Source organism: Anopheles ziemanni, chromosome 2 (assembly GCF_943734765.1).
Source record: "Anopheles ziemanni chromosome 2, idAnoZiCoDA_A2_x.2, whole genome shotgun sequence".
In the NCBI taxonomy this organism is placed as follows: domain Eukaryota; kingdom Metazoa; phylum Arthropoda; class Insecta; order Diptera; family Culicidae; genus Anopheles; species Anopheles ziemanni.
In genome coordinates this window covers 93,299,344-93,325,572 of record NC_080705.1, presented here as the reverse complement: position 1 = coordinate 93,325,572, position 26,229 = coordinate 93,299,344, and the positions used below count along the sequence as shown (strand labels likewise).

At 48.8% G+C, this 26,229-nt stretch overlaps 5 protein-coding genes and 3 non-coding genes across 8 annotated transcripts; 4 read left to right on the top strand and 4 right to left on the bottom strand.

The window, feature by feature from the left end:
- Positions 1–5,405: 5,405 nt before the first annotated feature.
- On the bottom strand, positions 5,406–6,925 carry LOC131294787 (protein G12-like). Its single transcript, XM_058322831.1, has 2 exons — positions 6,908–6,925; positions 5,406–6,002 (listed from the first exon to the last, which is right to left on the bottom strand). Exons 1-2 carry the CDS (start codon positions 6,923–6,925, stop codon positions 5,406–5,408), a joined length of 615 nt encoding a protein of 204 aa, XP_058178814.1.
- Positions 6,527–6,608, top strand: Trnal-aag (transfer RNA leucine (anticodon AAG)). The gene has a single exon. It is a non-coding gene; the product is annotated as a tRNA-Leu (tRNA).
- Positions 6,926–7,197: 272 nt separating the features above from the next.
- Positions 7,198–7,797, top strand: LOC131294786 (protein G12-like). Its single transcript, XM_058322829.1, has one exon. It carries the CDS (start codon positions 7,198–7,200, stop codon positions 7,795–7,797), a length of 600 nt encoding a protein of 199 aa, XP_058178812.1.
- A 765-nt stretch (positions 7,798–8,562) lies between these two features.
- Positions 8,563–14,325, top strand: LOC131294785 (serine/arginine repetitive matrix protein 2). Its single transcript, XM_058322828.1, has 3 exons — positions 8,563–8,629; positions 9,211–10,929; positions 12,257–14,325. The coding sequence occupies exons 1-3, from the start codon at positions 8,563–8,565 to the stop codon at positions 14,323–14,325; spliced, it is 3,855 nt and encodes a 1,284-aa protein (XP_058178811.1).
- Positions 14,326–15,508: 1,183 nt separating this feature from the next.
- Trnae-uuc (transfer RNA glutamic acid (anticodon UUC)) lies at positions 15,509–15,580 on the bottom strand. Its single transcript has one exon. It is a non-coding gene; the product is annotated as a tRNA-Glu (tRNA).
- A 596-nt stretch (positions 15,581–16,176) lies between these two features.
- Positions 16,177–21,484, bottom strand: LOC131281126 (uncharacterized). The gene is made up of 3 exons (XM_058310379.1): positions 21,060–21,484; positions 17,062–17,654; positions 16,177–16,994 (listed from the first exon to the last, which is right to left on the bottom strand). The coding sequence occupies exons 2-3, from the start codon at positions 17,081–17,083 to the stop codon at positions 16,717–16,719; spliced, it is 300 nt and encodes a 99-aa protein (XP_058166362.1). The 5' UTR covers positions 17,084–17,654; positions 21,060–21,484; the 3' UTR covers positions 16,177–16,716.
- Positions 18,712–18,783, top strand: Trnae-cuc (transfer RNA glutamic acid (anticodon CUC)). The gene has a single exon. It is a non-coding gene; the product is annotated as a tRNA-Glu (tRNA).
- A 2,039-nt stretch (positions 21,485–23,523) lies between the features above and the next one.
- On the bottom strand, positions 23,524–25,979 carry LOC131287268 (leucine-rich melanocyte differentiation-associated protein-like). The gene is made up of 4 exons (XM_058316306.1): positions 25,701–25,979; positions 24,535–24,633; positions 24,323–24,466; positions 23,524–24,258 (listed from the first exon to the last, which is right to left on the bottom strand). Exons 1-4 carry the CDS (start codon positions 25,724–25,726, stop codon positions 23,688–23,690), a joined length of 840 nt encoding a protein of 279 aa, XP_058172289.1. The 5' UTR covers positions 25,727–25,979; the 3' UTR covers positions 23,524–23,687.
- Positions 25,980–26,229: the final 250 nt, after the last annotated feature.

Sequence of the window (26,229 nt, the reverse complement as noted above, 5' to 3'; positions counted from 1 at the left end):
GCACCTTGCAACCTGGTGATGCACCTGGGAAATGGTAGAATGATCTCCTCTCACCCACCAGCTTCTCCAGCTTAAGATACAAACTTCATTACTTCTCCTTCGTGGCGAAAAGTGTGTCAACTTCGGTCCCCGCGTTCGGGTTTTGCTGCCGACTGAAGTGAAGATGACGATGGAAATGCCAACATTCAGAAACGAAAAGTGCATAACCATTCACTGTTAATGACAGATCGCGAGAAGCAGTAGCAAAACAAGAAACAGAGAAGCAGGGAACAATCAGAGTCAGGTTTGCTAAAACTCCTTCCCGTCATCCCATGGGAGAACGAATAAATCAATCGAATTTCCATCGAGCATAAAAAAACACAGTTGCAGATAACACACTGGTGGATGGAAATAGAAAGGAAAAGAACTCGAAAGAAAGAGAGAAAAAAAACCTGCTCTAGATCGAGATGCCCACGGTCCTGGGAGTTTGCTTGGAAGTCAGGTTCCGGAAGGCGTGCGCAAAAAGACTCCTCCTTCACGCCATCAACGGCAAAAGCTGGAATGTCCTGCACGGTGTCCTCAATTTGCTGTGAAAGCTACACTTTTCGATATTTCTTTCTCTTGCTCCCTTGACCTCATATTTTGTCGTCTGGAATGTTTTGCTTCGTTGATTTTGAAGGGTTGATAGTTTTGTTCAAGAATATACATACATATCTATGTGGTTAATTTTGCAAAAAGCCTTATAAACATCGACACTGTTGATAAAAGGCCAGTTACAATAGCTACCACATCTCTGAAGTGTTGCATTGCGAAGATGACAAGCCTCTTTTGGGGAACGTAAGAGAAATCTCCAAAGTTCATCTCCTCGTCCTCGGCAGCGTCACGGTGACATGCATTCAGGCGACTCCACTCCATTTGTTATTTCCATAATGAAGATTCCAACAGCGTTGGCAACACCGAGATGCACATGGCATTCCACCGAGTGCCAAACCTTTGCAATATTGCTCAACACGTGCGCCCTTCCCTTCCACGAGCCGATGCCTTGTAAGGGTGGCCCCAAAAAGAATAAACTTTCGAAAAATCAACCAAACGACAAATCACAATCGACCACCACAGCTCTTGTGATCGGCGATGGAAAGAAAAGAAGCGAGACGTACCTCGTACGCTTGGGATTGTCAAGGGTCACCTTATAAATGGCTTCTGGCAGCAGATGAGCATTTTTTTGGCAAAAGGGATGCCGGTACCGTTACATTCCTTCCGTCGTGGAAGTGTCCCGCCCAATGACCAACGCATGACCAATGCCGAGTCGTAGGCACTCAAGCTAGTTAATATGCAAATCGATGAACTTGGAGTCGACTCGTACGGATGGTCCTTCGGGCTTTCTACCGCATCTCTAAAGACCACGCGCATCGCTTAACATCAATCTAGCTCGCGACATCATCCGGCATGAAGGCGGTGAAGGCCGGGAATCGGGAGGAGGAATTTGTTTACCTTAGAAATTAACACCAACGTTTGTGAGTGATGGCCACGAGTGCGCTCAGAGCGGTGTAGGGGGACTTTAACCTCGATAAACCTGATCCGGGGCGTGCCGGTGCCCCTTGCAGGTGTCAGATTACGGCCAGGAACCGAAGCAGTGCTCCTTCAGGCTGGTGACGCGCGACAGGTTTATAGCCAAGCAGGAAATATTGGCATTGTGGAGTCGCCCCAGCGGAAGCGAAGTCTGTTTGAAGTACGATTGATCGAACGATTTGCATTGAAAGTACGTTGGAACTGATCGTCATCATCGTCGCGGCATGCACCTACTCACCGAATTGCAAAGAACGATTGGTAAACCATTCTCACAATTATTTATTCAATAACCTAGAAGCTCGAGATAGGTTTACCCTATATAAGAGTTCCAATAAGAAGCGGGCAAGTGTTTGTTTTAAGAATGCAAGTAGAGCAAGTAAGTAACACAGAACCTTTCAACGTTTCTTTCTATCGCTCCCAGAACTAATTCACCGGAACCAACCTCGAGACTAAATAGGTGCCATTTTAAACCCCTTTCCCGTTCTCACGACCCACGTGACAAAACACCTGAAACTGTTTAAATATTTATCGTTTGACATGACAACAACGGTACACGCTGCCTTACACTGTGTACCAGTTTAAAAATGGAACCGTCTCGGTAAGGCGTTCGCTCCAGTATTATCAAACCGTTTCCCAAAACAAGATTGTGTTTTGTTTCCCTCCAGCCCCCGCTCTGACAAACTTCCCAAACGTTCGCACTTGGATGCTAAGTGTTGCTAACATGTTTCAGCTTCTATTTTCATTCCTTCCCTTTATCTCCTCAGAGCACGCTAGACAAACGACAGACAAACAGCTTTCGGATGCGGTAACTTCAGTTTTTTATCGTGATGCGCTCTTTTCATCATCACGGTACGCTGGTGGAAATTGTCTTATTTTCAGCGTCGAGTGTGAAACTATATCAAGTCTGTCAGCAAACAACAGGGTTATCAACAGAAGCCTCCAGGGGAGCGGAAATAGTAAATGTTATCTCTTTTATCGCAATCTTCAGTTTGATTTTGGTTTAGCATCTTCCGATTAAGGTCCCCACTTTCCATGTTCCCAAAGCAAGTTGTTACCTTTTGCAAATCTATCATCTCACTAATTTTACTTCCAAAACTTCCAAATGGCACTCGTGGGGGTTGCGAGTGGAAAATTTCACATTCGACGTGAGCCCCGTTATCGAATGAAGTCATCTCGGACCCAACAAACGATCTAGTCTGGATAACAGCGCCAAATGAGACACCGTACCCTCCTTGGCTGGTGATTCTGTCAACAACAAAAGCTACCACATTAGCCACCGAAAGAAAAGGAAAAACGGGAACAGGCTTAGGGGACTAGAGCTTTGGTTCCGCTGAGCATCATCATGTCTTTTCGCTAACATGTTCCACATTCAACCGCTCAATTCCCGGCTTTGGTCAAACCAAACTCCTGCCACTGACCAACCTGCTCCGTTCGCGTCGTGCCTGCTCCATAAAGAATGGATCAAAAGCATCGAAACAGGTTAAAACAGCACGCCTTTCAACCGCGTCTTATCGCCCCAAACCCGGCCCAGGACCGGACGGACGGGGCCACGCAACTCTGGATGACGCTTTACGCGCTTCCTAACTGTAAAAACCTGCTGCGAGGCGCGCGCAGGTTCCTCGGTTAACCACTGCTTCACCCAAACGTGGTATCAAAACAAAGGCCACGCCAAAAAAAAAAAAAAAAAAGATCGCCACCATATAATGTGGCGTGCTCGATGGAGCGTAATTAACCCTTCGTCTTGTCGGTGTAAATGTGGCGGCAGCATGCAACCAACCTGGCCACATACTGGAGAGACGGAAGATGAAACATTTCCTCCCGTTCTGAACTCCCGCGGGGGGTGAAGCCGGGAAACCGCAGACAATCCGAAACCTGGCCAAAGGAAAACCCCAACCGGCGAAAACCGATCGAAGCCTTAGCCAAACAAATTGTCAAGTAATTTGGTGTCTATCTGGTGGCTTAATTTGAAGGTCTTCCGTGTGGGAACGGACTCCACCAGCTCGGGAGTGCCGGGAAATGCTCTCGGTGATTATGCTAAATTTGATCCGCCATAGAGACTTCGCTCTTCTTCGATGATCGATGGGAAAGAAACGTTGAGGTGCCGTGGCCGACACGCACGGCTTGGCGGAGATAATTTATGTTAAACATAATCATAACGTTTTTCGGTCCGTGGCCGTTTGCTGGCAGCAACCCCCGTGGAAAGTGGGAGAAAAGGGGTGAAAAGGGCTATCTCGCTGGGAACATCAGAATACCGACATTCTCGACGAAATGCTGACTCGATTCGTGCCAAGCTAGGTGCATTAATTGTGTAGAAAGCTGCGTTTGGCCACTCATTTTTCTTCCAATTCCCCCTTGGTAACTCGCTTTGATTTCCTCCCTTCTGTCACTCGTTCCGACGAAGAACCTGGTCTAGCGATATTGGATTTGCATCTGGTACGACAAGATCCGCTTGCAAAACGATTTCCCGCTGGAGGGGGAAGGGAAGGGAGGGAGCTTCTGCAAACCACTCCGCGCGATCCGGGACCTAACGGTCAATGATCGCACGTTGCTTTACCTCGCAAGATATGATAAGACGGCCACGTTCCGGTGTGGCTATATTTTTCTTCCTCTACAACCGGTTTATCAAATTAGCCACGCCTGTCACCGCCGCCGCCGAAACCTCCTTCCTCGCCCGCAACGATCCGATCTCGGTCCCTATCACCCTACCTACCTCTTCCCGTGCTCTCCGAAACCGTATGCGCTCCGGCTCGTCAATTGGCCTCCATGCTGCGCCTTGCGATCTTTTCCTCGATCGATGTAAGGAGCGGGGGGATTAAACTGCAACCAGCTCTAAATGGAGCACACTCTAAACCGCACCCGGTCTTTGCACGACACAAGGGCACAGAAACACACACACACACACACACAAGCATAGGAGACGCATGCGAAATGACACGCGTCGATCACCTACTTTATACCGGCGTCGTCTGGCACTCCCTAAAAATGCGCGATCAGGAATTTCGCGGATCAAAGTTTAGATCGCGCTCATAGGGACATAGCAGTTTACGGACACACACTCAGACACAAACAGACTATTGAAATGTGATCAAGAGGGGTTTAAGAAAACTTTGCGGCGAAGGGATTTTAGATTTCCGATCCGTCACGCACAATTTGATCGGGTAAACAGAGTGCCGATGGAAAGATACCTGGTTTAGCCCGGTCACTACGCGACCCGCCTACAGTTATGTTCCACTTGTGAGCCCAATGGGCGCGCTGCTTCAACGCGATCCGTCACGAGACTCCGTCCACACGACCACCGATGATCGCGGTTGCCACGGTTCTGGACCCGATTCCAGCCCCAACTGAGCGCGCTGCATCGCGGAAAGCTACGTGATGTTCATCTGGGACCGGCGCCACGGTCTGTCTCTGTCGCGCACAAAGTCGCTTTCTCTTGTGTTCCTCCGATCGAGGAGGTTCACCGAGCCCGCCCCGAGTGAGTGCTCGCGATCGCGGAAAGTTCATTTCTTCTCCACGCGATCACGCGAACTCTTGAACGGCTCGGCGACAGTGCAGGGACCTGTTCTGCTTCTTGGTCTTCCCTGCACTTTCACATTCCCGGTTATCCCCGTTGCGCGCAACATACCCTAGTAAGGGGTACATTGCATCGACCTTGCCGCCGACAAGGATGTACGGCAGATGATCAAAACATTTGGTCACGTTTTTCGAAACCCAAACACACCTGCCCTTCAAGGACGCCAACGGTTTGGAACATCGCACCAACTAGGAGTACGCGCTGCGAATCGGAAAATGAGAACCAGAATTTTATGTAAAATGATCACAAAGCAGTTTTATTACACAGGCCGAAAGTCAAACGTCGCTTAAGCCCATCCGAAGAAAGCCTGGAAGCGGGAGATGATCTGGTCAACATCGACGCCGAAGGCGCGCAGCTGGGCGGAGAAACGGGTGACATCCGGGTTCGTGATGATGCTGGTGAAGCCGGAGCGACGGGCCTGGGTGTAGAAGTACAGCTGACCGAACTCGCTGGCCGGGTTGGCGATGAAGGTACGGGCCAGAGCCTCGGCACCGGGCAGGTCGGTGACGGCGCGGATCTCGTCCATCATGGCGTTCCAGGAGCGGGAAGCCGGCGACTTGGCGCTGACCGAGCGGGTGATCGGGGTGAGTCCCAGCATGGCGGCGATGCCGTTCAGGTAGTCACGGATGCTGACGCCACGAGCCTCGGAGAAGGCGCTGATCTCAATCAACTCCGGGGTGGTGATCAGCACGCGCCACGCAGCGTCGGTCTCGGCAGACTGCAGGAAGGACCAGATCTCACCAACCTGCGCGTCCGTCTGCACGTAGCGCTCGTAGATGGCGCGCACCTGATCCATGTTCAGGAACGCGGTCAGCTGATCGACCTCAGCGCGCAGGTTCTGCCCGAAGGCAGCACCGAACAGGGCGAGCAGGATGATGAATTTCTGCAAAGTTACACAACCACACAGGTGGAAATTGAATTTTAATACCGCTGCGACGAAAGGGCTCACCCAAAGGACCTACCATTTTGTCAGCGGGAGGACTACTCAGAATGCAATCGCAGTAGAAAAGTGAAGTGCCATTGCTGATGGTAGTCGTTTTTATACCCCGTTTGCCGCATCGAACGCTTGGAGATAAAAACATTGCTACTGTTTTAGTAACGTCCGATAACAAGCATGTACCAATATCTGGCGACAAGGAGGCTCGAGATATCAAGACAACAAGCAAAGCTAATGGAAGTGAAAATGAAGAAAATCTTACCCAAGATAATCTTTGGCGAAAACATGGGGAGTACCTTATTGTCTATGAGCAATTGTACATGAGCAATTTAATTTGGAATACACAACATCGATAATGATTGGCGTTAACATATGAAAATTGTAGAACATTTCTCTATAATCAAACAACACCTTATGAATATCTTAGATGACCGTAATCGCGCCGTACTTGGCATACATTTTGGTACTAAGGTAGCGTGGCCGAGCGGTCTAAGGCGCTGGTTTAAGGCACCAGTCACTTCGGTGGCGTGGGTTCGAATCCCACCGCTGCCACAAATGCGTTTTTTTTAATCCTTCGGTTTGTTTGCGACCTTTGACACTTGATTGACATCTATTTGCACTCATTTGGTCAAATATAGAACAACCTACGCGGTGTGTGACCTTGGACTTCGAATGGATTTTACTCATGTGCACCCTTTGTACTATGACGTATTTGCATTTTTATGGCTCAAAAGTAATCCAGAGTGTTGGCCCCCTGCCAAATTGATACGCCCCGAGGCGTTTACAAAATACTTCGAACGATTCGGTCGCGTAAAAGGTAACTCAATTATATCCTTCAACGTATCGATTACATCGATGTACATCCACATCATACGTTTTTATGTTTCCCCGCATCTGCAACAACGATAAGCGATAACAACCATATGATTGATGACCGTATGATCCTATTGCTGATAGCCGAAATTTCAATCGTGCGACCCCTGCGAGCTCTGCGGCCGTTCCGAGAACCGGTTGCTATCGCTCATCGATTTCCCGATAGCCTTATCGAAAGTACCCCGGAGGTCGGGTATAAAAGCGACCGCGACGCCAGCGAAAGACAGATTCAGTTGACACCCGAGTGCTTCCTGAGACTTGCCTGACCATGAAATTCATCATCCTGCTCGCCCTGTTCGGTGCTGCCTTCGGGCAGAACCTGCGCGCTGAGGTCGATCAGCTGACCGCGTTCCTAAACATGGATCAGGTGCGCGCCATCTACGAGCGCTACGTGCAGACGGACGCGCAGGTTGGTGAGATCTGGTCCTTCCTGCAGTCTGCCGAGACCGACGCTGCGTGGCGCGTGCTGATCACAACCCCGGAGTTGATTGAGATCAGCGCCTTCTCCGAGGCTCGTGGCGTCAGCATCCGTGACTACCTGAACGGCATCGCCGCCATGCTGGGACTCACCCCGATCACCCGCTCGGTCAGCGCCAAGTCGCCGGCTTCCCGCTCCTGGAACGCCATGATGGACGAGATCCGCGCCGTCACCGACCTGCCCGGTGCCGAGGCTCTGGCCCGTACCTTCATCGCCAACCCGGCCAGCGAGTTCGGTCAGCTGTACTTCTACACCCAGGCCCGTCGCTCCGGCTTCACCAGCATCATCACGAACCCGGATGTCACCCGTTTCTCCGCCCAGCTGCGCGCCTTCGGCGTCGATGTCGACCAGATCATCTCCCGCTTCCAGGCTTTCTTCGGATGGGCTTAAAAAGGACCACGCTTCATAGGACACGCGATTGGAGTTAAATAAATTGAATTCGTAACAAAATCCACACACACACACGCTTCCATTAATCTTTTCCTGACTAAATAGTCTTGCTGTGACCGCTGCGCCCGATGAGCGGAGCATGTAAACAAACCGTTGGGATTCCAAGTCCGATATGCGAGCAAGTGGTCAAAGTGGCGCTGACACCTGCGCAGAATCAATGGACGGTAATTCGCCGGCGCAGCGGCGTATATTTAGAGTCCCGATTCATCCTGGTCTTGGTGCCGAGTATTGGCAGCTGGTACTACTGGTTGGGCACGATCACACCGCCGACGGTCCGCTTAGTCTGCGATCAGCTCGCGCCCTAGCGGCATCGTGGTTCGTGGACAGTCTGTCGCCATTGTGTGATCGCGAACGCGCGCCCGTGGTGTGCCCGTGTGCATATGTGTGATCTCCGCTGCGTGCCTGTATGCGCGAGCGAGCGAGCAGATCGACCAACGAATGGTGTGTGCGTTCTTCCGACATGCTGCTGGTTGCTTGTGAGAAGTGAAAAAGATTAATTCTATCACGAAAGTCAATGCACAAGGTGGTGCTTTGGGTGCGAACGACGAATCGAATTCCATCTACTGGGAGGAAACAGCGAAATTCGAGCTCCCGGCAGTCTGCCATCCGGGGGAGACAGGAGCGAACCAGCGAAGGGACACCGTGACGTACGCTGTTCCATCCGATCCTGCGCCCACGACACCTCTGGCGCACAACTAACGCACGATGGGCAATCAGCCAACGAAGCATACGACCGGAAAGCCTAAGAAGGCTGTCCATTGGAAATCGGCAGGTACGGTTCCGGAGCAGAACCATCGCTTGGACCTCGGTCGGTCAGAACGCGAGCGAACGGGGTTTTGCGGGATTTTCGAAACACTAGCAGACGGCCCGAAATCCAATCACCAGTAGCGCATCTATTTTTAGCGCCCATTCTGTACGCGAGCGAGATATGCGATTTTCATTCCGTGGCCGCCGTCGCCGTCGGCGCCGCCGCCACCGCCGCCACACCAACAACGGTTACCTCTTTCTCGTGCGGCCCTCACTATAAATGGTTGATGCCATTCCTCCCTAACGTTTTGTTTTTGCAAATCCCTCCGGATGGGTTTACATAGACCGTATAATCATCATCGCAATGGGTTCATGTTCAGAGTTCGTGCACTTTTTATGGCCACTAAACTGACGGTGAATGAATCGTCATCGGTAGGGAAATCGGCTTGAGATGCCACTCCTGACCCGACGCATTCTCATCCCCGACTGGTTCTCTCTGGTTCCGAACAATCGATGACACACCCTGTAGATTATGCCGAACTTGGATTCGGTTCACTGCCAGATGTGCTTACCAATGCTTGTTTTGCTCTCCCTAATACCTTTCAGAGCCCCCCGCTCCGCCGGGCAAGCCAGTCCTCGTCCCGGGAACACCCTCATCCGCACCCGATATCGTGACCATCCGCTGGAACCGTCCACCAACCGATGGCGGTTCGCCGATCCTCGGCTATGTGGTGGAACAGCGGCGCACCGGCTCCCCGCACTGGGTCCGCCCGTGCCCTTCGTTGATCCAGCAGACGGAACTTTCGCTCAGTGGTCTGGAGCCCGGCTGGCGCTATCAGTTCCGCGTGATGGCCGAGAACATCGTGGGCCGATCGGAGAGCAGCGAACTGTCCGATCCACTCACGGTCACGCTGCAGCGAAATGCCATCTCTGCGCCACGCTTTGTGCACGAGCTGTTCGACGCGACGGCCGTCGAGAATGAGAAGGTGGAGTTCCGGGTGCAGGTTGCCGGCACGCCAGCCCCGCAGATCAGCTGGTTCAAGGATGGGTTCGAGATCTACAGCAGCCGCCGGGCGCGGATCGTCACCGAGGGTGACGCCAGCGTACTCGTCATCCACCAGACTGCCCTGACGGACGAGGGCGAGATCAAGTGTGCGGCGACGAATCGTGCTGGCCACTCGGTGACACGTTGCCACCTAACGATCGACGCACTGCCAAAGATCCGCCTGCCACGCCAGTACGAGGATGGATTGATTATAGCGGCGGAAGAAGTCGTGCGACTGAAGGTCGGGTTGGCGGGACGTCCGGCACCAGCCGTCGAGTGGACACACAATGGTGAGCCACTAGCGAACGACGCACGCCACGAGATAGTCACCTCGGACAAACACACCACGCTCAAGCTGACAGCCAGCCAGCGTGCCGACCGGGGCGAGTATAACATCCGTGCGATCAACAAGCTCGGCGAGGACAATGCCTCCTTCCTGGTGACGGTCACGGCTCGACCAGAACCTCCGGGTAAGGTCACGGTATCCTTCTCCTACGGAAAAACGGCCACGCTTAGCTGGGCCGCACCGGACGACGACGGAGGGTGCGAAATCGGGAACTACATCGTCGAGTACTACCGGGTGGGATGGGACGTATGGTTAAAGGCGGCAACCTGTCGGCAGCTGAGCGCAACCCTGAACGATCTGATCGAGGGCTCACAGTACCGGTTCCGTGTGAAAGCGGAAAATCCGTACGGCCTCAGTGACCCCAGTGAGGAGTCGGAGGTGCTGTTCGTAGCCGACCCGAAACGAGGTATCACCGATCCATCGAAGATGGCCTCATCACAACCCGCCACGCTGCCCCGCAAGCGACGCGATCAATCTCGCTCACCATTACGGGACACGGCCGGCTCGAGGCCGAAGAAAGCGTTCACACCGGAACCGTACGGTCGTGCGGACGTTATCCGCGAGATGTCCTACGGCACACCGATCCAAGGCTACCAGAGCTATCCACAGGAGCCACCTTCGGCGGTGGGTCTGCCGGAGGTGGTCATCACAGAACCTTCCGCTGGAGCTCCACTTGCGGAACCCGAATCCGAAACGGAATTCAACGATCCTCCCGCCAGTGCGTCACTGCAGGCCATGCAGAAGCTCTCCCGCGAACCTAGTCCTCTATCGCACTCATCGCCTACGAACTCCCTGGACCCGATGGGCTCCAGTTCCGTCAACGGAGACGCACAGGGACGCGACGATACACAGCCTTCGCAGAAGGCGGCCATTCACAACAGCTCCGAGTTTATGTTGGTCTTGTACAACGAGCAAGAAGCGAAGAAATCGACACGTAAGTTTATCTGCCCAAGCTAAAATAAAATCTGTTTTTGGGGGGATTGCCCAAATGGCCAAAAAATCCGGTACATCACCGACCTTGACGATTGCAAAATGGAAGAGGGCGATCGAATGTTTTTCGCTGGCTTTCGGAATGCGATTTTTCGTCGATTTCTTGCCCTTCGTTCAAATACCACGCAACTGCAAGAAAGATCTTCATCAAAGCGGTGGAATCTATAATTTAAATTGACAGCAGCCCCGATGTGCCAAACAACGCCATGTCCAGCGCCATATTGCGGCCGACCTTTGAATTTCGTTTTTCATTACGCTGGAGCTAGAAAAATCTCACAAAACAATAGGCTCATTAGGTTTGGTTTGGATTTTATTTCCCCTTCCGAACGATTGTTTTGCACAACTCGGTCGGTGTGAAGCACGACGTGACGAAATGAAACAATGAATCTCACCGAAATTAGACATTACAAAACACTTTTGTCGGCACGTATTTTGTCACAGTGTAAATGAGAAACGGTACGGTGTTCGACACTTTTATGATTTGGTAGTGAGATGTTTGCGTGAGATGTTTCTATTGTTTTTAATTTTTGAATTATAATGACAACCTATAAAGGTCGGCGCCCATGGACTCGAAGGTCTTTTCAATTCGTTTTCTAGTGACAGTTTTATTTGATTCAATTTGCATTCCGTTTTGCATTTTGCTTGTGCTTTTTTCGTCCTCATATCGTCATCACCACTTGGAAGAGTACACCGCATACTTACACGTGTTAGAACAATGTACAACCGATTTATATGTTACAGCAGCCCGTTCCGTTCGGTTCGCACCCTCACCGAAGCGAACGCCACCCTGGTTGTGCTGGGCGTTCCACAAGGATCTGTTTTTCCTGGAAAGACTTCTCACACGACGAGGTTATCCGCGTGCTCTGTCACATCTTTCACTGCGCAACCCTGCCCGGGGGGCCTACACCGGTACGGCAGGGAGGTCAACCGTCGTAGGAGGAAGCGTCGGTGCGCTACTAGGTAGAGGCCGTGTTTGGAGCATGATGCATCCGGTTCGTGCGTGCCGCCGTGTTTCCCATATGGCCCGTTTCTGTAAACCAATCCTTCGCACGATCACGATTTGTTTCACTCGAAATGCAACTCCAGTCCAACCCATAGATGTGTGATAGAGCCGTGATCCATAAAACTAACTTCTGGCATATTCGTCTATCATGAGTCCAACAGCACCTTTGATTTTTAGATGCCTCTCATAACCATCTATACAGACTTGTAGTCAGCAGATCATTTATTGGTCACAGATTTAAAAAATATATCTTGTTCCACCTCCACAGGTAATTCTACCTTCGACTTTGAGCTGGATGAATTGGTCGCACCGCCGCCACCGTTGTCTCTGTCGGCGCCGGAACTGAACGTGGAGCCACCGCCAGCTCCAACGATGCGCGCCGGAGTCAGCTCCAGCGAGCTGTTATACGAGCGAGCGATGGCACGGTTCTATCAGGCCGTGGCATTCGAGGAATCGGAGAACCAACGCAAGGAAGCGTTGGAGCAGGAACTGGCCGCACGAAATCGGCAGCAAGCTGCAGTTGGAGCTCAAGATCATGGAATGCAGGAGGAAAAGGGTGTCACAACGACGACGGTTAGCAACCGGCTGGCCGACAGGCGAAGTAGCTTGCGTAAGCGCCTCTCAGGCGACAAGGAATCTATCGTGAAGCAGTCGAGTTTCGAGCAGGAACAGCAGACCCATCAACAACAGCCAGCATCAGAGCCGCAACAGCAGCTGCTTTCACATTCCACACTCGCCGAGGAAACGATCGTGGAAGAGCCGCAAAGCGAGCATTTGGACAGCGGCGGTCTGTTGGGTCTTCAGTCGGAGGAGGGTGACGAGGACTCCGTGTCGTCCTCGATGAGCTCGATGCTGGAGGAGATGAAACGACGCGAACAACAGCAGAAACTCCTGGAGCAGCAATTCATGGCGCATCAGAAGCGTCGCGGGTTCATGGATGACGACGATACCGATGAAGAACCTTACCATCCGGGAGGGCAACGTACCCGATCCCCGTACCGAAATCCGGATCCGAGTCAAGCGATCGAGATCCTCACCAGACCGATGCCCCGTCCGGATCCGAACTTTGTCCCGAAGCCTATCCTGAAGCGACCCTCGACGGAAATCTTGGCGAAAGATGAACAGACGGCTCGGAAGCCAATCACCCAACCAGTCACTTTGCAGACCATCCAACCAGCCCAACAACGTGAGCCTTCTCCTCAGAAAACACCCGAGCGTGAAAAATCTCCCATTGCAAGAATGGGCTCTCCTGCTCCACCTCGTTCTCCAACTCCACCTGCCCTGGAGTCACCACGACAGGAGGACATTCCGAGGCAACAGGAAGAAAAACAAGGAGTAGATGAACCGGAGTATCCGCTCTCACAGAAACAGCCACCGGCTCAGGAGGACATCACTCGGGCGATCGTGTCGGAGGTGGCTCGCCAGCGTCGACTCGAGTCGCGCCAGAACTCGATCGAGGAGTCCCGGGCGGTGGCCGATTTTTACAGCGACATGGTGCAACAGATCGAGAGCTCCAAGAAACCACGCAAGCTTCCACTGTACATGAGCCCGGACGAGGTGCGGAAGTTGAACGAGCGCGAATACTCACGAAACTCCTCACGAGCCGGTTCACGTTCTCCACTTCCGCTCGACGAGTCGTATCTCATCCACAGCAGACGTACCTCACGCTCACCGTCCCTGTCCACCGACCATCCGGCCGTGATGGTCGTACAGCGTTCGGGTAAACCGGCACGTGAAAGCAAGATCCTGCGTCAACGGTCCGCTTCCATTGAGAGCGATGTTACCTCGGTCAGGCTTCCCTCGGTGGTGAGAGATGCACAGGTTCCGGCTGGAGGTCCTCCACCGGTAATCCGAGAAGAGAACGGACGCATCGGACGACCGGTGGAAAAAAGACGTGGCTCGGCGACAACCGGTGCTACCATAAGGAACCGATCGCGATCGAACTCTGCCGCTCGGACGGGAGCGTTGGCAGGACCCAAACCAAAGCTCGCTCCGCCTGTGACTCCGCCAGCATCATCGGCCATCACCTCCAACACCCCACGTCCGGTGGACCTGAAACAATCATCACCAGAACCACCGTCACTACCCACCACCCCACCCAAAGCGATCGAACCAGAATCTCAGCCAACAACCTCGGACTCCTCGGAAGTAGGCCTCAAACCGACCGTGTCCTACCTGACGGACGTGGCACTGTTTGCGATTGCCTGTTGGCTCTATTTGTTCAAGAATCCCAAACTAGCGATCCCCGTCATCCTGCTGATCATGTACCGACACATCCGCGAGGCGGTGAAGGATAAAATTCCCGCCTGGATGCGACGAAAGGAAGCGACCAGCTGAGAGGCGACCGTCCGCTCCAGCACTCGCTGACCATTCAAAGACATTTGTTTTACTCCATCGACCAATTCGCTCCGGAGCGTTCGGATCGGAGTGTAAGATTTTAAAATGCACTTGGACCTTGCGTAATTTTTAGCTCTCTCTGTAAGCATTCGATATCAAAGGCTCGACTCGGCACGACGACGCTGTCGAAGTTCAGTGCGATATCTCAAGAATTATGGGAAGCTGCTGCACGTAGTCTAATGTTATGGCTAGGAGGAAAAAGTTTGTAGCTCTTTCGGATTCAAAGGAAAGTAGCAATTGAGATATGATACCGACACCGCGTTCCCGCACTGTGTTCCGCCTTTCCGTGCACCGGTGCACTCTCTTGGTGACCATTATTTAGGTTGTATGTTCTACCGGACGCCAGGCAAATACCGTTCTCTCAGACATGCGGCATCTCGTAACATATCACTCTAACGTTTTAAAAACCATAACGAAGCCAGTTCTTGCCAGTTTCCGCCAGAGAGGCCCTGGGAAAAGTGGTTCCGTTTACTCTCAATTCGCACATATGCACATGTCAACGGTCTGTGCACAGTACATTTTAGCACTATTTCTATCGTGTTTTGTCTTCCGTCATCCACTAGAGTAGGTTAATTTCCCTTTCGACGGTGAGCAAAAGATCGTTGGGAGGTTGATATGCGTTGATGCACTGGCTTGGGAGCCGGACGACACAATGATGGCGAGGTGACCCCTTGGAAAACAAATGAAAAACAGGGAAAGTCAACACAGAGTGCAGTGGCTCGCTTTGATTATTTTTGAATATACCTCACACCAGCTGCACTTTCACCGTGATCCTACGTCGATACTCCCATCCCTATCGTTCTATGATGCACTACGTGCTTTTATTGTGCTGCGATGTTGAGATTCTCTGTGTTTATTGCGCACGATTTCACCGATTGGAGTTTATTCTGCCACATCTACCAAGCTAAGGTTAGTGTCACGTTTACTATGTGTTAAGAATATTATGTGTATATATACGTTTTTGAAAAGCGAACAAAAAGAAATTACAAAAATAAAGATAAAAATCGTTCACGAAAACACAACCGACTCTGGGTTTAATTTTTTTCAATTTTAATGACACAGAAACAGCACAACCCATGGTCTATATTTTCGATTACTTATGAGGCAAAAAATAAAGATCTCCTTCCCATACCGGGAATCGAACCCGGGCCTTCTGGGTGAAAGCCAGATATCCTAGCCACTAGACCATATGGGAGATATATTTAGACGCTTCATCTATGCATTCGGCTGCATTGGGAAAACAAATACATGATTGACAATTTAATATAATCATCAAATATAATTGTATGATGATTATAAAGGCCAATATTCACTACAAACAATAGGCCAAGTTTTCATTATGCCTCGTTCCTCCCTCAAACATCTCTTTTACGGTTAAAACAGTTTCTGCGCAATCATCATTAACGACAATTATGTCCATATGATTAGAACACAGTGTTTTGAGATCGAAAATTATCGTTTAGTTCTATTCTCATATTTGTTTGATTATAAACATGCAACAACGTCTGATTTGAAAACCCGTTGGTAAAAAGCTGATTTGAAAGCTTTCAGCATAAACTTGCGAAGTAAACATTTGTACTGCTCCACGCTGGAAGCTTTATTTGGTTCTATCCACCCAAGACGCTTGCAAAAGCTTGTCTTTGCAATTTTTGAAAATCTACGAAAATATCTACGACTCTCTTAAAAGTGGTGGATAATTAACACAATAAACACAAACACAAGAATAAACCCAAGAGTAAAAGCCGGATTAACCGTTAATTACAACATAAATTCATTTTATTGTCGATTTCGTACGTATTTACAACTGTGCTGCTGTAACATTATCTTGTTCCCATTTACCATCAGACTCAGACATGCTTTTGCAACATTTCAACAGAACTTACGACTATGATCATATTTCATACGATCCCTAGTTCGGTGCGACTTAAGCCTAGCCTAATCACTTAGTGCGTATCGGATCCGTTTGAAGTTGCCTTTTAGCAATGATATGAAGTTTATGGTTTATCGAAACCAATTAGTTGATACGGTTTATAAAATGTTGCACGCTACTTCACCATCTACGTGAAAACAACCCAGAATGAACCTTCCTCAGATACACACGCGCCTTACGAGCTAGTAAAAATTGTTCGGGAGAAACAAATGTCCCTAACCAGAGGCACAGCTAGGGACAGCTATCACAATCATGTTGCCCGTGTGTCCCTGGAGACACAAAGCACAACGTGCCCGCCACCATCGATTCAGCTTGACTACCTTCGACTATGTCCTGCATTCGTTGACATATCTGGTGTCGCAACAGGGTGGTTTCCGGGGCCATCCGAGGAGGAATCCGATTTATGCAGGTCCGATCAAGAGCCATGGCAGCACTACAACGACGACGGCAGCCAGGCATGTGGCGCACACGACCAGTATGTTTGCCAGTAGGCCACTCGGGTCACCTCTCCGCGGTACGACGCTGTCCGTTATAACCGGTTGGTCTTCGTGGGGTTCTTTGGTAAACTCAAGCACTTCCACATCGCAGCGGAACTTCACCCTCGATGACTCCCGGCGCCAAAACATATGGCCAGAGTTCCGGCGGTCCAGACACCACACCGGTTCCGAAGGAAGGTTAGCTAAAAGGCGCCAAAATAACTCATTAGAGGATTTTATGATCCTAAAGCTAGATGTATTCTTACTCACCTTGTATAGTCATGGTTTCCATGCGATTGTTCCAGTCCACAATGTTCTTATTCTGTGCTCTCGATCGCAATGGTTCGACCGTGCAAATCCTCTGAGCCTCCCACGAAAACAATTTTGTGTTATCGATGTTATCGATTCCAACGTCTACGGGGTAGTGACGTCCGTGCTGCTTCCAGCAGTTTAATCGACCTTTGAACGTTCTCCGTGTCTATGGTGAAATATGTGCCTCCCTTTCGTGTTTCACCGAGACGCGAAATTTCCGATTTCGAGGGCTAATTTCGTTGTGCCACGCGTCACACGCCTCCGAACCAAACCGGCAGCTCCCTTGACGTCCAGACTCGCTACCCTCCAGGGAGCCGGGGGCCGATTCTAGCGCAAAGCCTAGAGCCTATCAAACCAACGATAAACCCGGGTCTAGCGGCCGACTTTTGGTAGCTTAAATTGCAATTTGCTGATAGTGATGATAGTGAAGGTGGCCCTGATTCGCCACACCGACGTTGCTATTTCGATTCGACACCGATAGGACTCGTTCAACAGAGCACTTGCAAACAAGGCGCAGTTGATGACTTTCAACTTCAGGCAGGTGATTGTTTCTGCAATTGTAGAAAAAAAGGGAAAGAGGATAAATAAACAAAATATTTGCACACGTCGTAACCAACGCTGGAGGTATTCATCAAAATAAAACAGTACTCTCAAAAGCGGGGAGCATGTTTACCAATATCGTTTGAAAGGTATTTAGTTCACGATCTTCACACCAGCTATCGTTATGTTTGTCTGCAACACCCTTCTCGACTTAATTTTCCAGCGTTGATGTTTTTAATAGCTCACAGCATGGAAGGTGGAGTATAACTTGCTCGCGAATATGTCTGTGAAGAGTGTTCGATTATCGAATGTTACTTGACGATAGACGAGCACGTGGTGGCGAAGAATGTTTATCGAATAAAATATAAAGGAAAACTAAATTCGTTAGTATAAACCAGACAACCCCCCTTATGTACAATCGAAGAGGCTTGGTTAAAACTTCTTATCACACGATTTCAACCCTGATGACGTCATGCCACAGTCGCATGACATCTGCTCAAACAACGGCATCATCTCGTTGGCATATTTACGAGGGAGAAAAAAAAAGAACCAACATTCTCCACATCACAAGACACGTAGCAGTAACAGCACAAGGTATTACTTCCGGCGTCAACAATGTCCGTTCGTTGATACCGAGTAAAGATAAAATTTAAAACGCCAAACTGCCCATCAGAGACCCAACCCGGTACGTAGTTGTTTGCCAGAACGCAATTTATTCCGGACGACCTTTTCCATACAGACTTTCTCTTCTTACTTAGCTCATCGCCATCGCAATTTGTCCGCGTAGTAAACGTAGTAGTAGCTCGCCTGCTTATCATTATCGTGCTATATTTAGTAAGCTATTTTTCATGCGGTTCGTCTCGAGAGCAAGACGTGTTTTCGAGGTTTTCTGTATAAATAAACAGCATCGACGTTAGGTAACCTGCAGCAAGCGCCTTTGGCGTGATTTTTCCGGATTTGCGCTGTGTTTCGGTCTTGTTTTGCTGGTCAATAATGTAGCTGTATTTAATCAATATAAGAGAAATATTGTGGGATTCTGCGTTAAAACTTTCGTCTCACAAATGCATCTCCCGTATTGTCTAGTGGTTAGGATATCCGGCTCTCACCCGGAAGGCCCGGGTTCGATTCCCGGTACGGGAAAAACTACTTTTTAATTTTGTTTTAGTGGTTAGGTTTTCCTCAACCAACCAATTCAAAATAATCTTTCAACTCCTTGCCCTCCTATCATATGAAGAGTGCCTGTTCTAGTTTTCCACTTTTTTCAAGTGTCAATTTAACATTTTACGTTTAACAACGTAGCCTAGAAACAAGAAACATTCTCCATAAACACATCACGAACAATGGACGATTACGTTATCCCCCACACTTGAGACTAAAGGTCTCGGCAGCTTGTCGTTATCGTTCCTTGTAAATAAAAACGTGCAACTCTGGTGCATGTTATTAACATTTTCATTGTCACGGCGAATCGTGACGAATTATCGTTTGTGACTGACGTACTTCTGATACCAACACGTAGCTAGTCAAAATCGACGAAAAATGGAAGAGAATTTTTGGCACCAAGTTACGAACGGCATCCATCGATTGTTTAACTTTCGTTTTCCGATTCATACACAAGCGAACATGCGTATCGATGGATAGCACTTATCGGTGAAGTGCATTTGGGGCAGGTCAGGGCCATTATGCTTCAACAGCAACGTTGTTGCATCGATCGTTAATAATGCCATAGTTTTGAAAATAATTCCAACGGACCGGAAAGCTTAGTATATCGCGCGAGGACACACTAAGTGAAGACATTGGTCGCTTTACTGGAACATATATCCAGCGTTTATTCGCGGGGTCATCGTCGCACGTTGAACGCGGCTGCGTTCGCAATTTAGTTCAATTGACTAACCGACACGATCAGCTAAAATGTGACCATCACACATGGTTCCTAACGTTGGTCGTCGTGCATTTGACACAAACGCGAAACATTCGGTTCCAGTTGCTTGACTTGAAGTTCATGTAAAGGTATTGTTTGCTGTATGTGACGTAGGAAACGTTTCTGGTTGATTAAGATTTACGCCGTGATTTGACCCAGATCTCGCTCAATCGCCACTCGATGAGGTTACTTGAGTTCAGTGGAACTAAAAATCAAACAAAATTATCAGCTTTGTCGTTTCTATCAAAATAAATTTTACAGAGTTTCTAAAGATTGCCTACAGTCTTTGTTATAATTCTTGATTTCTGCATTCTTGAATCGGTTATCAGGTGCACGTGGGTGGCACTTAACCTTCTGTTTTCATTAACATTCATGTGGTAGAAAAAAAAAGTATAACGACATTCCTCTTGGCGCGAGTTAGCCATTATTTTCAAACTAGATGGAATCGATTACGGTGAAATAGCCAAAAGGGCATCCTAGCGCAGATTATTGGAGATAGCACAGCGAAACGCGATTGCCCGTGTGGTCCAGCCAATGGAGTTTGCTCGCTCATGTTTATGTTTGATAGACACTTTAACGTAGAAGCCTGACGGTGGCTTGCCTTTTGGCTTCATCTACCCCACAGTGTCGACCCCAGGTCGTGATCGTCAGCATAATCAAATGACTGTGTACTGGTTTGCTCCGTGTGCGCCTTTTATACAGCTGACTCAAAGCCGTAGATGGACATCGGAGCGATCGCAGCTGACCGGACGTTGGTAATTACGAATTGCGAATGCGAACCCGCGCGAGAATTACTCGCTGATAAATAATGCAAACAAAGTCCCACGAGGCTACACAAACCAGGCAATATTGTTCGTTACGTAAACATTGGAACCGTCTCTGAAACACTACTGTTTGCTCTCTGTAGTTAAGTAGTTTTATCCAAGAATCTGAAAACCTCCGCACATTGTAAGAAAGCAACCGGTAACCGGGTTGAACCGGGTGTAGGTACATCAAATGTTCACTTTAATTTTGTGATTTAAAAAACGGCAGGTGCAGTGGTGGTTCTTAGATCATTCGTTCAGACGATCAACTCCTCCGTGGCGCTCCAAATTTATCAATGACACGACCATCAATGCCTTCGCCACGCCACGCTTTTAGTTTTTTTTAAATCTTTTTAACTGGAATTTGGTGTCAGCAAACGTTGCTTACGTCACGCACCCGTACACACTGTAACACATGGACGCTGCGAACGATCACCATTGGCGCGTGTTTGTGCGAGCCCTCTGAAACCACACGACTTTTCGGTCGTTGTTTCGGTCTGTTTGTTTTGTTTTGTGCTGTTGTTGTCGATTTCTATTGGCTCGATTTGTTTAACCGTGCCTCTGCGTACAACAGGGTCACCACACACCACTACGACGCAGGGATAACTGAACAATCTGGGGCCCTTTTCGCCGTTTCACCCGTGGCCGGGTTATAACTCAGCAGAAAACCGGTTATTGCCAGCAACTAACTTTACCTTCTTTTTTCCCTGCCAACACCCGACGGCACGGCACCAACCGGGAACAGTTTGCAGTTAATTTATCAACCGGCTCTCGAACCTTTCGGTGGCGCACTTTATGCGTTACTGCAGGTTAGTGGGCAGGTCACACAACGCACGCCGATGACCGGAATACGAACTGCATTTGCATTTGCCGACACGCACCACCTTTCGTTGCACTTGCACTGCGGTTGACTTTTACCTGTGGCCGTTAGCTCATTTCGTGAATTCGCCCCATGCAGGTCACCACGGAAAGTGGTGCAGAGTCAATCACGGTTCGGTATTTAGAAATCAATTAGCAAACACACAACCACTTCCTAATGCTCTCCGTGGTCCGTCTCGTCGTTTCTCAAATTACGCATCGCATTTTTCGGGTGCTGTTATCTCGCGCGACGTTTGGCCAACACTGGCGAATGCTATAACGCGCACGTACGTAAACGCCACACTTTACGCTCCAAAACTACGAATCCGGGCACTTCTCGTCCGAGCGACCGCCAATACAAAACTGCCACGACCCGCGACAACCGGACGACGAGACTTCACCGTCGAAGTCGAATGATTGGAACATTGGAACAACGCGAGATTGTGAGCCGCGCGCGTATTCGCGAGGTTTGTTTGTATTTGCAGCCAACCCCCTTCCCTACCATCAGCCCACGCTGGTGGAGGCCCCCACTTACGACACGACGCACACACGAGTGATCCACGTTACTCGCGTTGTTTTCAAACTACCACCACGTTGGATCCGCGACTTAAACCCCTAAATATGTGCGACTTTTTTTTTGTGAAGATCCCGAGCTGCGGTATGCTGCGATCATCTCGCGGATGCCGTTTGTGTATGGGTGTACAATGTGGTTTGATACTAATCGGGGATACCTGCACAATCTGTTACTACTACGAAGCTCTTTGTCTAACGTTAGAACACCAAACGCGCGTTTGCACTTGCTTTAAAGTTCAATCAAACGGATGACGAGTGCATCATCGATCGAGTGCAGCCCGTATGCACCATGTGTGATGCAGGCCGTGTGTGCAGGGCGAACAAAGGTTTCACCGAAGGGCATACAGCTCGAGCTGCACACATGGTATGATGGTGCGGCGAAGGGCATCTACGACTACTACGCAGCGAGGGACGGATTCGGAAAGGGTTTGATTTGAAGATCGCCGATTAATCGCCGTCTGGCTGATCGATCGAGTTTGGATAGATGTGGAGCCTCAATCAGCCGTAGATGGTTGGTTACTTTGTAACTTAAATTGGCAACACTGTCATTTGAAAGGTGTGCATTCGGGTATCGAGCTCCGTGAGCCACTTGAAGCACACATAGTGGGCCAGCTATTGAAACGGACATCCAGTGGTTCGCAACAGTCACAGTATTTTGTGTTTAACTAAATTAAATTTCTATGTTAAAGTACACGGATTTCAAATGTCATGTCTGACGAAAATATTTTAAGTTCTCGGATAATTCGACAGGAAATATCAGATGTCAATTGAATATGAATTAGGATTCAAGGTTATAGGATTAAAATGAAAATTTATTGTATCGAACAGATTAGTAATGAAACATGTGATGATTTTTCTCACACTCCATAAGACCATCAATGTCTTACTAATTTATCGGATTCGTGATCTCGATTTGTTACTCAGCCAAGGTTAAATCGTACGGGTGGCGATTGCGTCTTAATGCTATTTGCACCTGCTCAATGGTTTCTCCCAAAGTGTTAATCTCGTACTTCAAATGTACTCCAGTCAGCAGTCAATCAGCAGGTTAGTGACAATTGGCTTCCAGTTATTGCTGGTGTGAATCGGAAAAGTCGACTTCACCGGCACTTTACCGCGTGCCACACGTATCCACTTCGTATGTTCGTGGCGTCGGGGCCACACGTGAGCTTCTTGCATAATTATGCGCCCGAAGAAGGCGTAAACACACAACCATTCATGGCACCGGAAACCCACGCCATGGTGACCGACGCATCATAACCCTGAATATAGAACCAAGAACGAACGCTAACCTATAGTCGATATCCATTTGCAAATTGAACCACGTGACTGGCAGGCACACAAACCTTTTGAAGTTGAACGATGAGTTACTTCGTGCACCACGTGCATGGAACCATGTAGCAGTATTAAGTGAAACAACTTTACACTGGCTCAGAAAACAGGAACGGCTCATCGGGAGATTAAGTTACACAAAACAGGATGACACCGTACATGGAGTTGTTGGAGGCTTTGTCGCGATTGGAAATCAAAACCTAAATATAACATCTTCTCATACTGCGGTATCAGCAGGCCCCGGCACACAATTACACGAATCTGCCCATAGCGCTGATTATGTTTGACGTCACCTTGGTCAAGAATATTCGAACAATGTGGGTCAATGACCATCAAACTAAACGACAAAATTAACATTACGATTACACTGTAAAGAAGTGTTTAGATGAAGTCTGTCCCTTAGTGCTTTGAAGAAAATAACGTTCTTCACTCTAGATCGATCTTTATTACAAACTTAACGGTTAGTCAGGGCAACCTATGGTATATCAGGCCCTTTCTTTGTCTCTTAGCGCAATGCTCTGTCGATAATAAGCGCTTAATATTACGGTAAAGTACAAAACGGCTTAGGAGTTATCAGACAATTTGCCACCGTTCCGTCTCTTTCGGCTCCTCTTGGACGGACTAGAAGTGGTCGACGTCGGTGTCGCTGTGGTGCTGCTCTTCTGCGTCAATGACGCAAGTGTCGTCGGAGCGAGTGGAGATGCTTGAGGTTGCTGCTGCGGACGGCGCCCGACCGTCGTCTCAAAGATATTGTACGGGCCCTGGTTGAGGTTGTAGCTGTGCTTGAAACTTTTGGCTTGGGTTCGCTGGGCTGCCGTCACCTCACTGTCGTCCAGGTGGCGTAACTGCGGCAACAAGCTGATCACAAACAGCCGGTAGTCGTTGTGCTCGAGCGAAGAGTTTCCGTTAAAGGATGAGGTGGCACCGGGGTTACCCATCAGCGATAGGTACTTCAGTGATGGACAGCACTCCCGGATGCGGTAGATCCAGTTCTGCAGGTTGTTTATATCACAGTGATTGAGCCACAGGAGCTCGAGGTTCGGGAGCGAAGGCAAACTGCGCTCATCTGGCCGCAAGTTTTTGTCCAATATCAACGTGTTCAGCTGCCGGAAGTGTGTCAGAAACGAAAGGTCCCTAGAAGAGTGAAAATGAACTGGTTTGTATCTTAATAATAAGTTCACCCTCCCTCCATTCTTACTTAATCTCATTGTAGCTTAAATCCAGTATCGTCGTAGTGCGGGAAAACTTTTCTGCGATCTTACGAGGGATTTGTGATAAACGCTCGTAAGCCAGTGACAATCGCTCTCCATTCTGATCGTAGTCATCGGAACGGCTCGAACCACTAGAGTGAGGAAGATTCAAACGTGTGTTAAGAAACAGTCCATGCGCCATCCAATCTACGAATCGTACCTTCCTGCACTCTTTACCGACATTGCATCCGATGACCAGTCGTAGCTCATATACAGCTCATCGTCTTCATCCATCGTGGAGTAGTTGTCTACGAAAAATCTGGAAACATAATGCAGAGAAGATCTCGTAAGTCTCACCGGACAATATTCTTCTCGGAGAAAGAGCGGAACAATTTGTTTTGTGATAAGGATGGCGCAGGCGACAGAAATTTGATGCCTTCCGATGCCACTCAACCGTGAAATGGGGTTAGGCAAACAGGATTTGTTCCGGGTAATGTTTGGAACTAATCAAGGAACCGACGGACATTGATCTCAAGCGTACGATTAGAACAAATTTTAACAATGATTCACTTTACATCATGGTGTCACGATCACTCCGGTTTCGGTACACACACTACGTGTTTCCTATTGGACCGCAGTCAGATTACAACTGCAGGTTCTGAATCTTCCAACATTGCAAGAAACCCCCCCTCGGATCCGACATTCATGACTACGGGAGGAGTTGTTTCTTTTTATTTTATGAAGAATCTGAAGATGTCACAGAAAAACGAGCAAACGCGTAATGGCAAGATAACGTTCATTCGTGGCGTAGCAATGTTTACCAGCTTCAACAATGATTAAACTTAAGCCGGTGCTACTTTAAAACCGGAGCGTGGAGGTAATCGTATTATGGAACCTCTTCAGCTGTTCAGCTTCTCTACTTGGTCATCCATAACGCGGTTGTTCTTATCTCAGACGAACGCGAGGGAGGAAATTAAACAAACAAAAAACCAGAAGAGAAATCGTGTCTTCCGTTGTATTTCACTTTATCAAACCATGTACGATATGCTTCAAAACGTGCATCATATTTTCATCCGTGATAGTCACAACATATTTTTCACTTTTCCTTGAATCGATTTACGTTCGCACGACTCACAACAGATAAGCAGTAACCTTGCTCCAATCAGTTTGTTTCAATAACAGAAATGCATTATGCAAACAGATTGGTTGAAAATAAAAAAGAAAGTTTAATCAAATCACTAACGATTGCGTAAACTGCAAATTACAACAGCTTCAACGTATAATACACGTTCATCAACACGCTTCTTTTTGTTCACAAAAGAAAATGGATCCGTCTTCCATTGCATCGTGTGATTAGGTGCATAGGTGATCGTTCCTCTCACTTACCGCTCATTGTATCCGATAGCTTGCATTATTTTGTTTAACAATTCAATAGCCCGTTCGGTAAGTCGTCGAATGTTTCGTACCAGTCACTTTAATATCATCCGAACACGTGGCTTTGCTAAACGCTCCTATTTTCCCTTTCTTCGTACAAAAACTAGTAACACAAATCAAACGTTCTAGCCTGGGTTAATAACAGACGTTATTCTGTTTTGTTTAAACTGCGACAGAGACGCAGGAAGTCGCGTCCGGCCACTGGGCGTTCTACTGATAAAGTGACGCAGTTGGTCGATTATGACGCTGCTGTGCTCCCCGTCCTCTAGCAGACCATGGGACATACGTTGGAGAGCTCCTGTGGGAAACGGCGTACACTTGTTGGAGTGTAATCGATACAGTGTTCAACCTTGATTCCAGACAGTTTTAGATTATGTTTGTATAGTTTCGGTCGCATACTTTCAAACCGCAAATGAAACCGTACGAATGCGATAAGGATTCGGTAGCGTTTAATGCCTTGGCCTCTCAGTGTTATTAATTT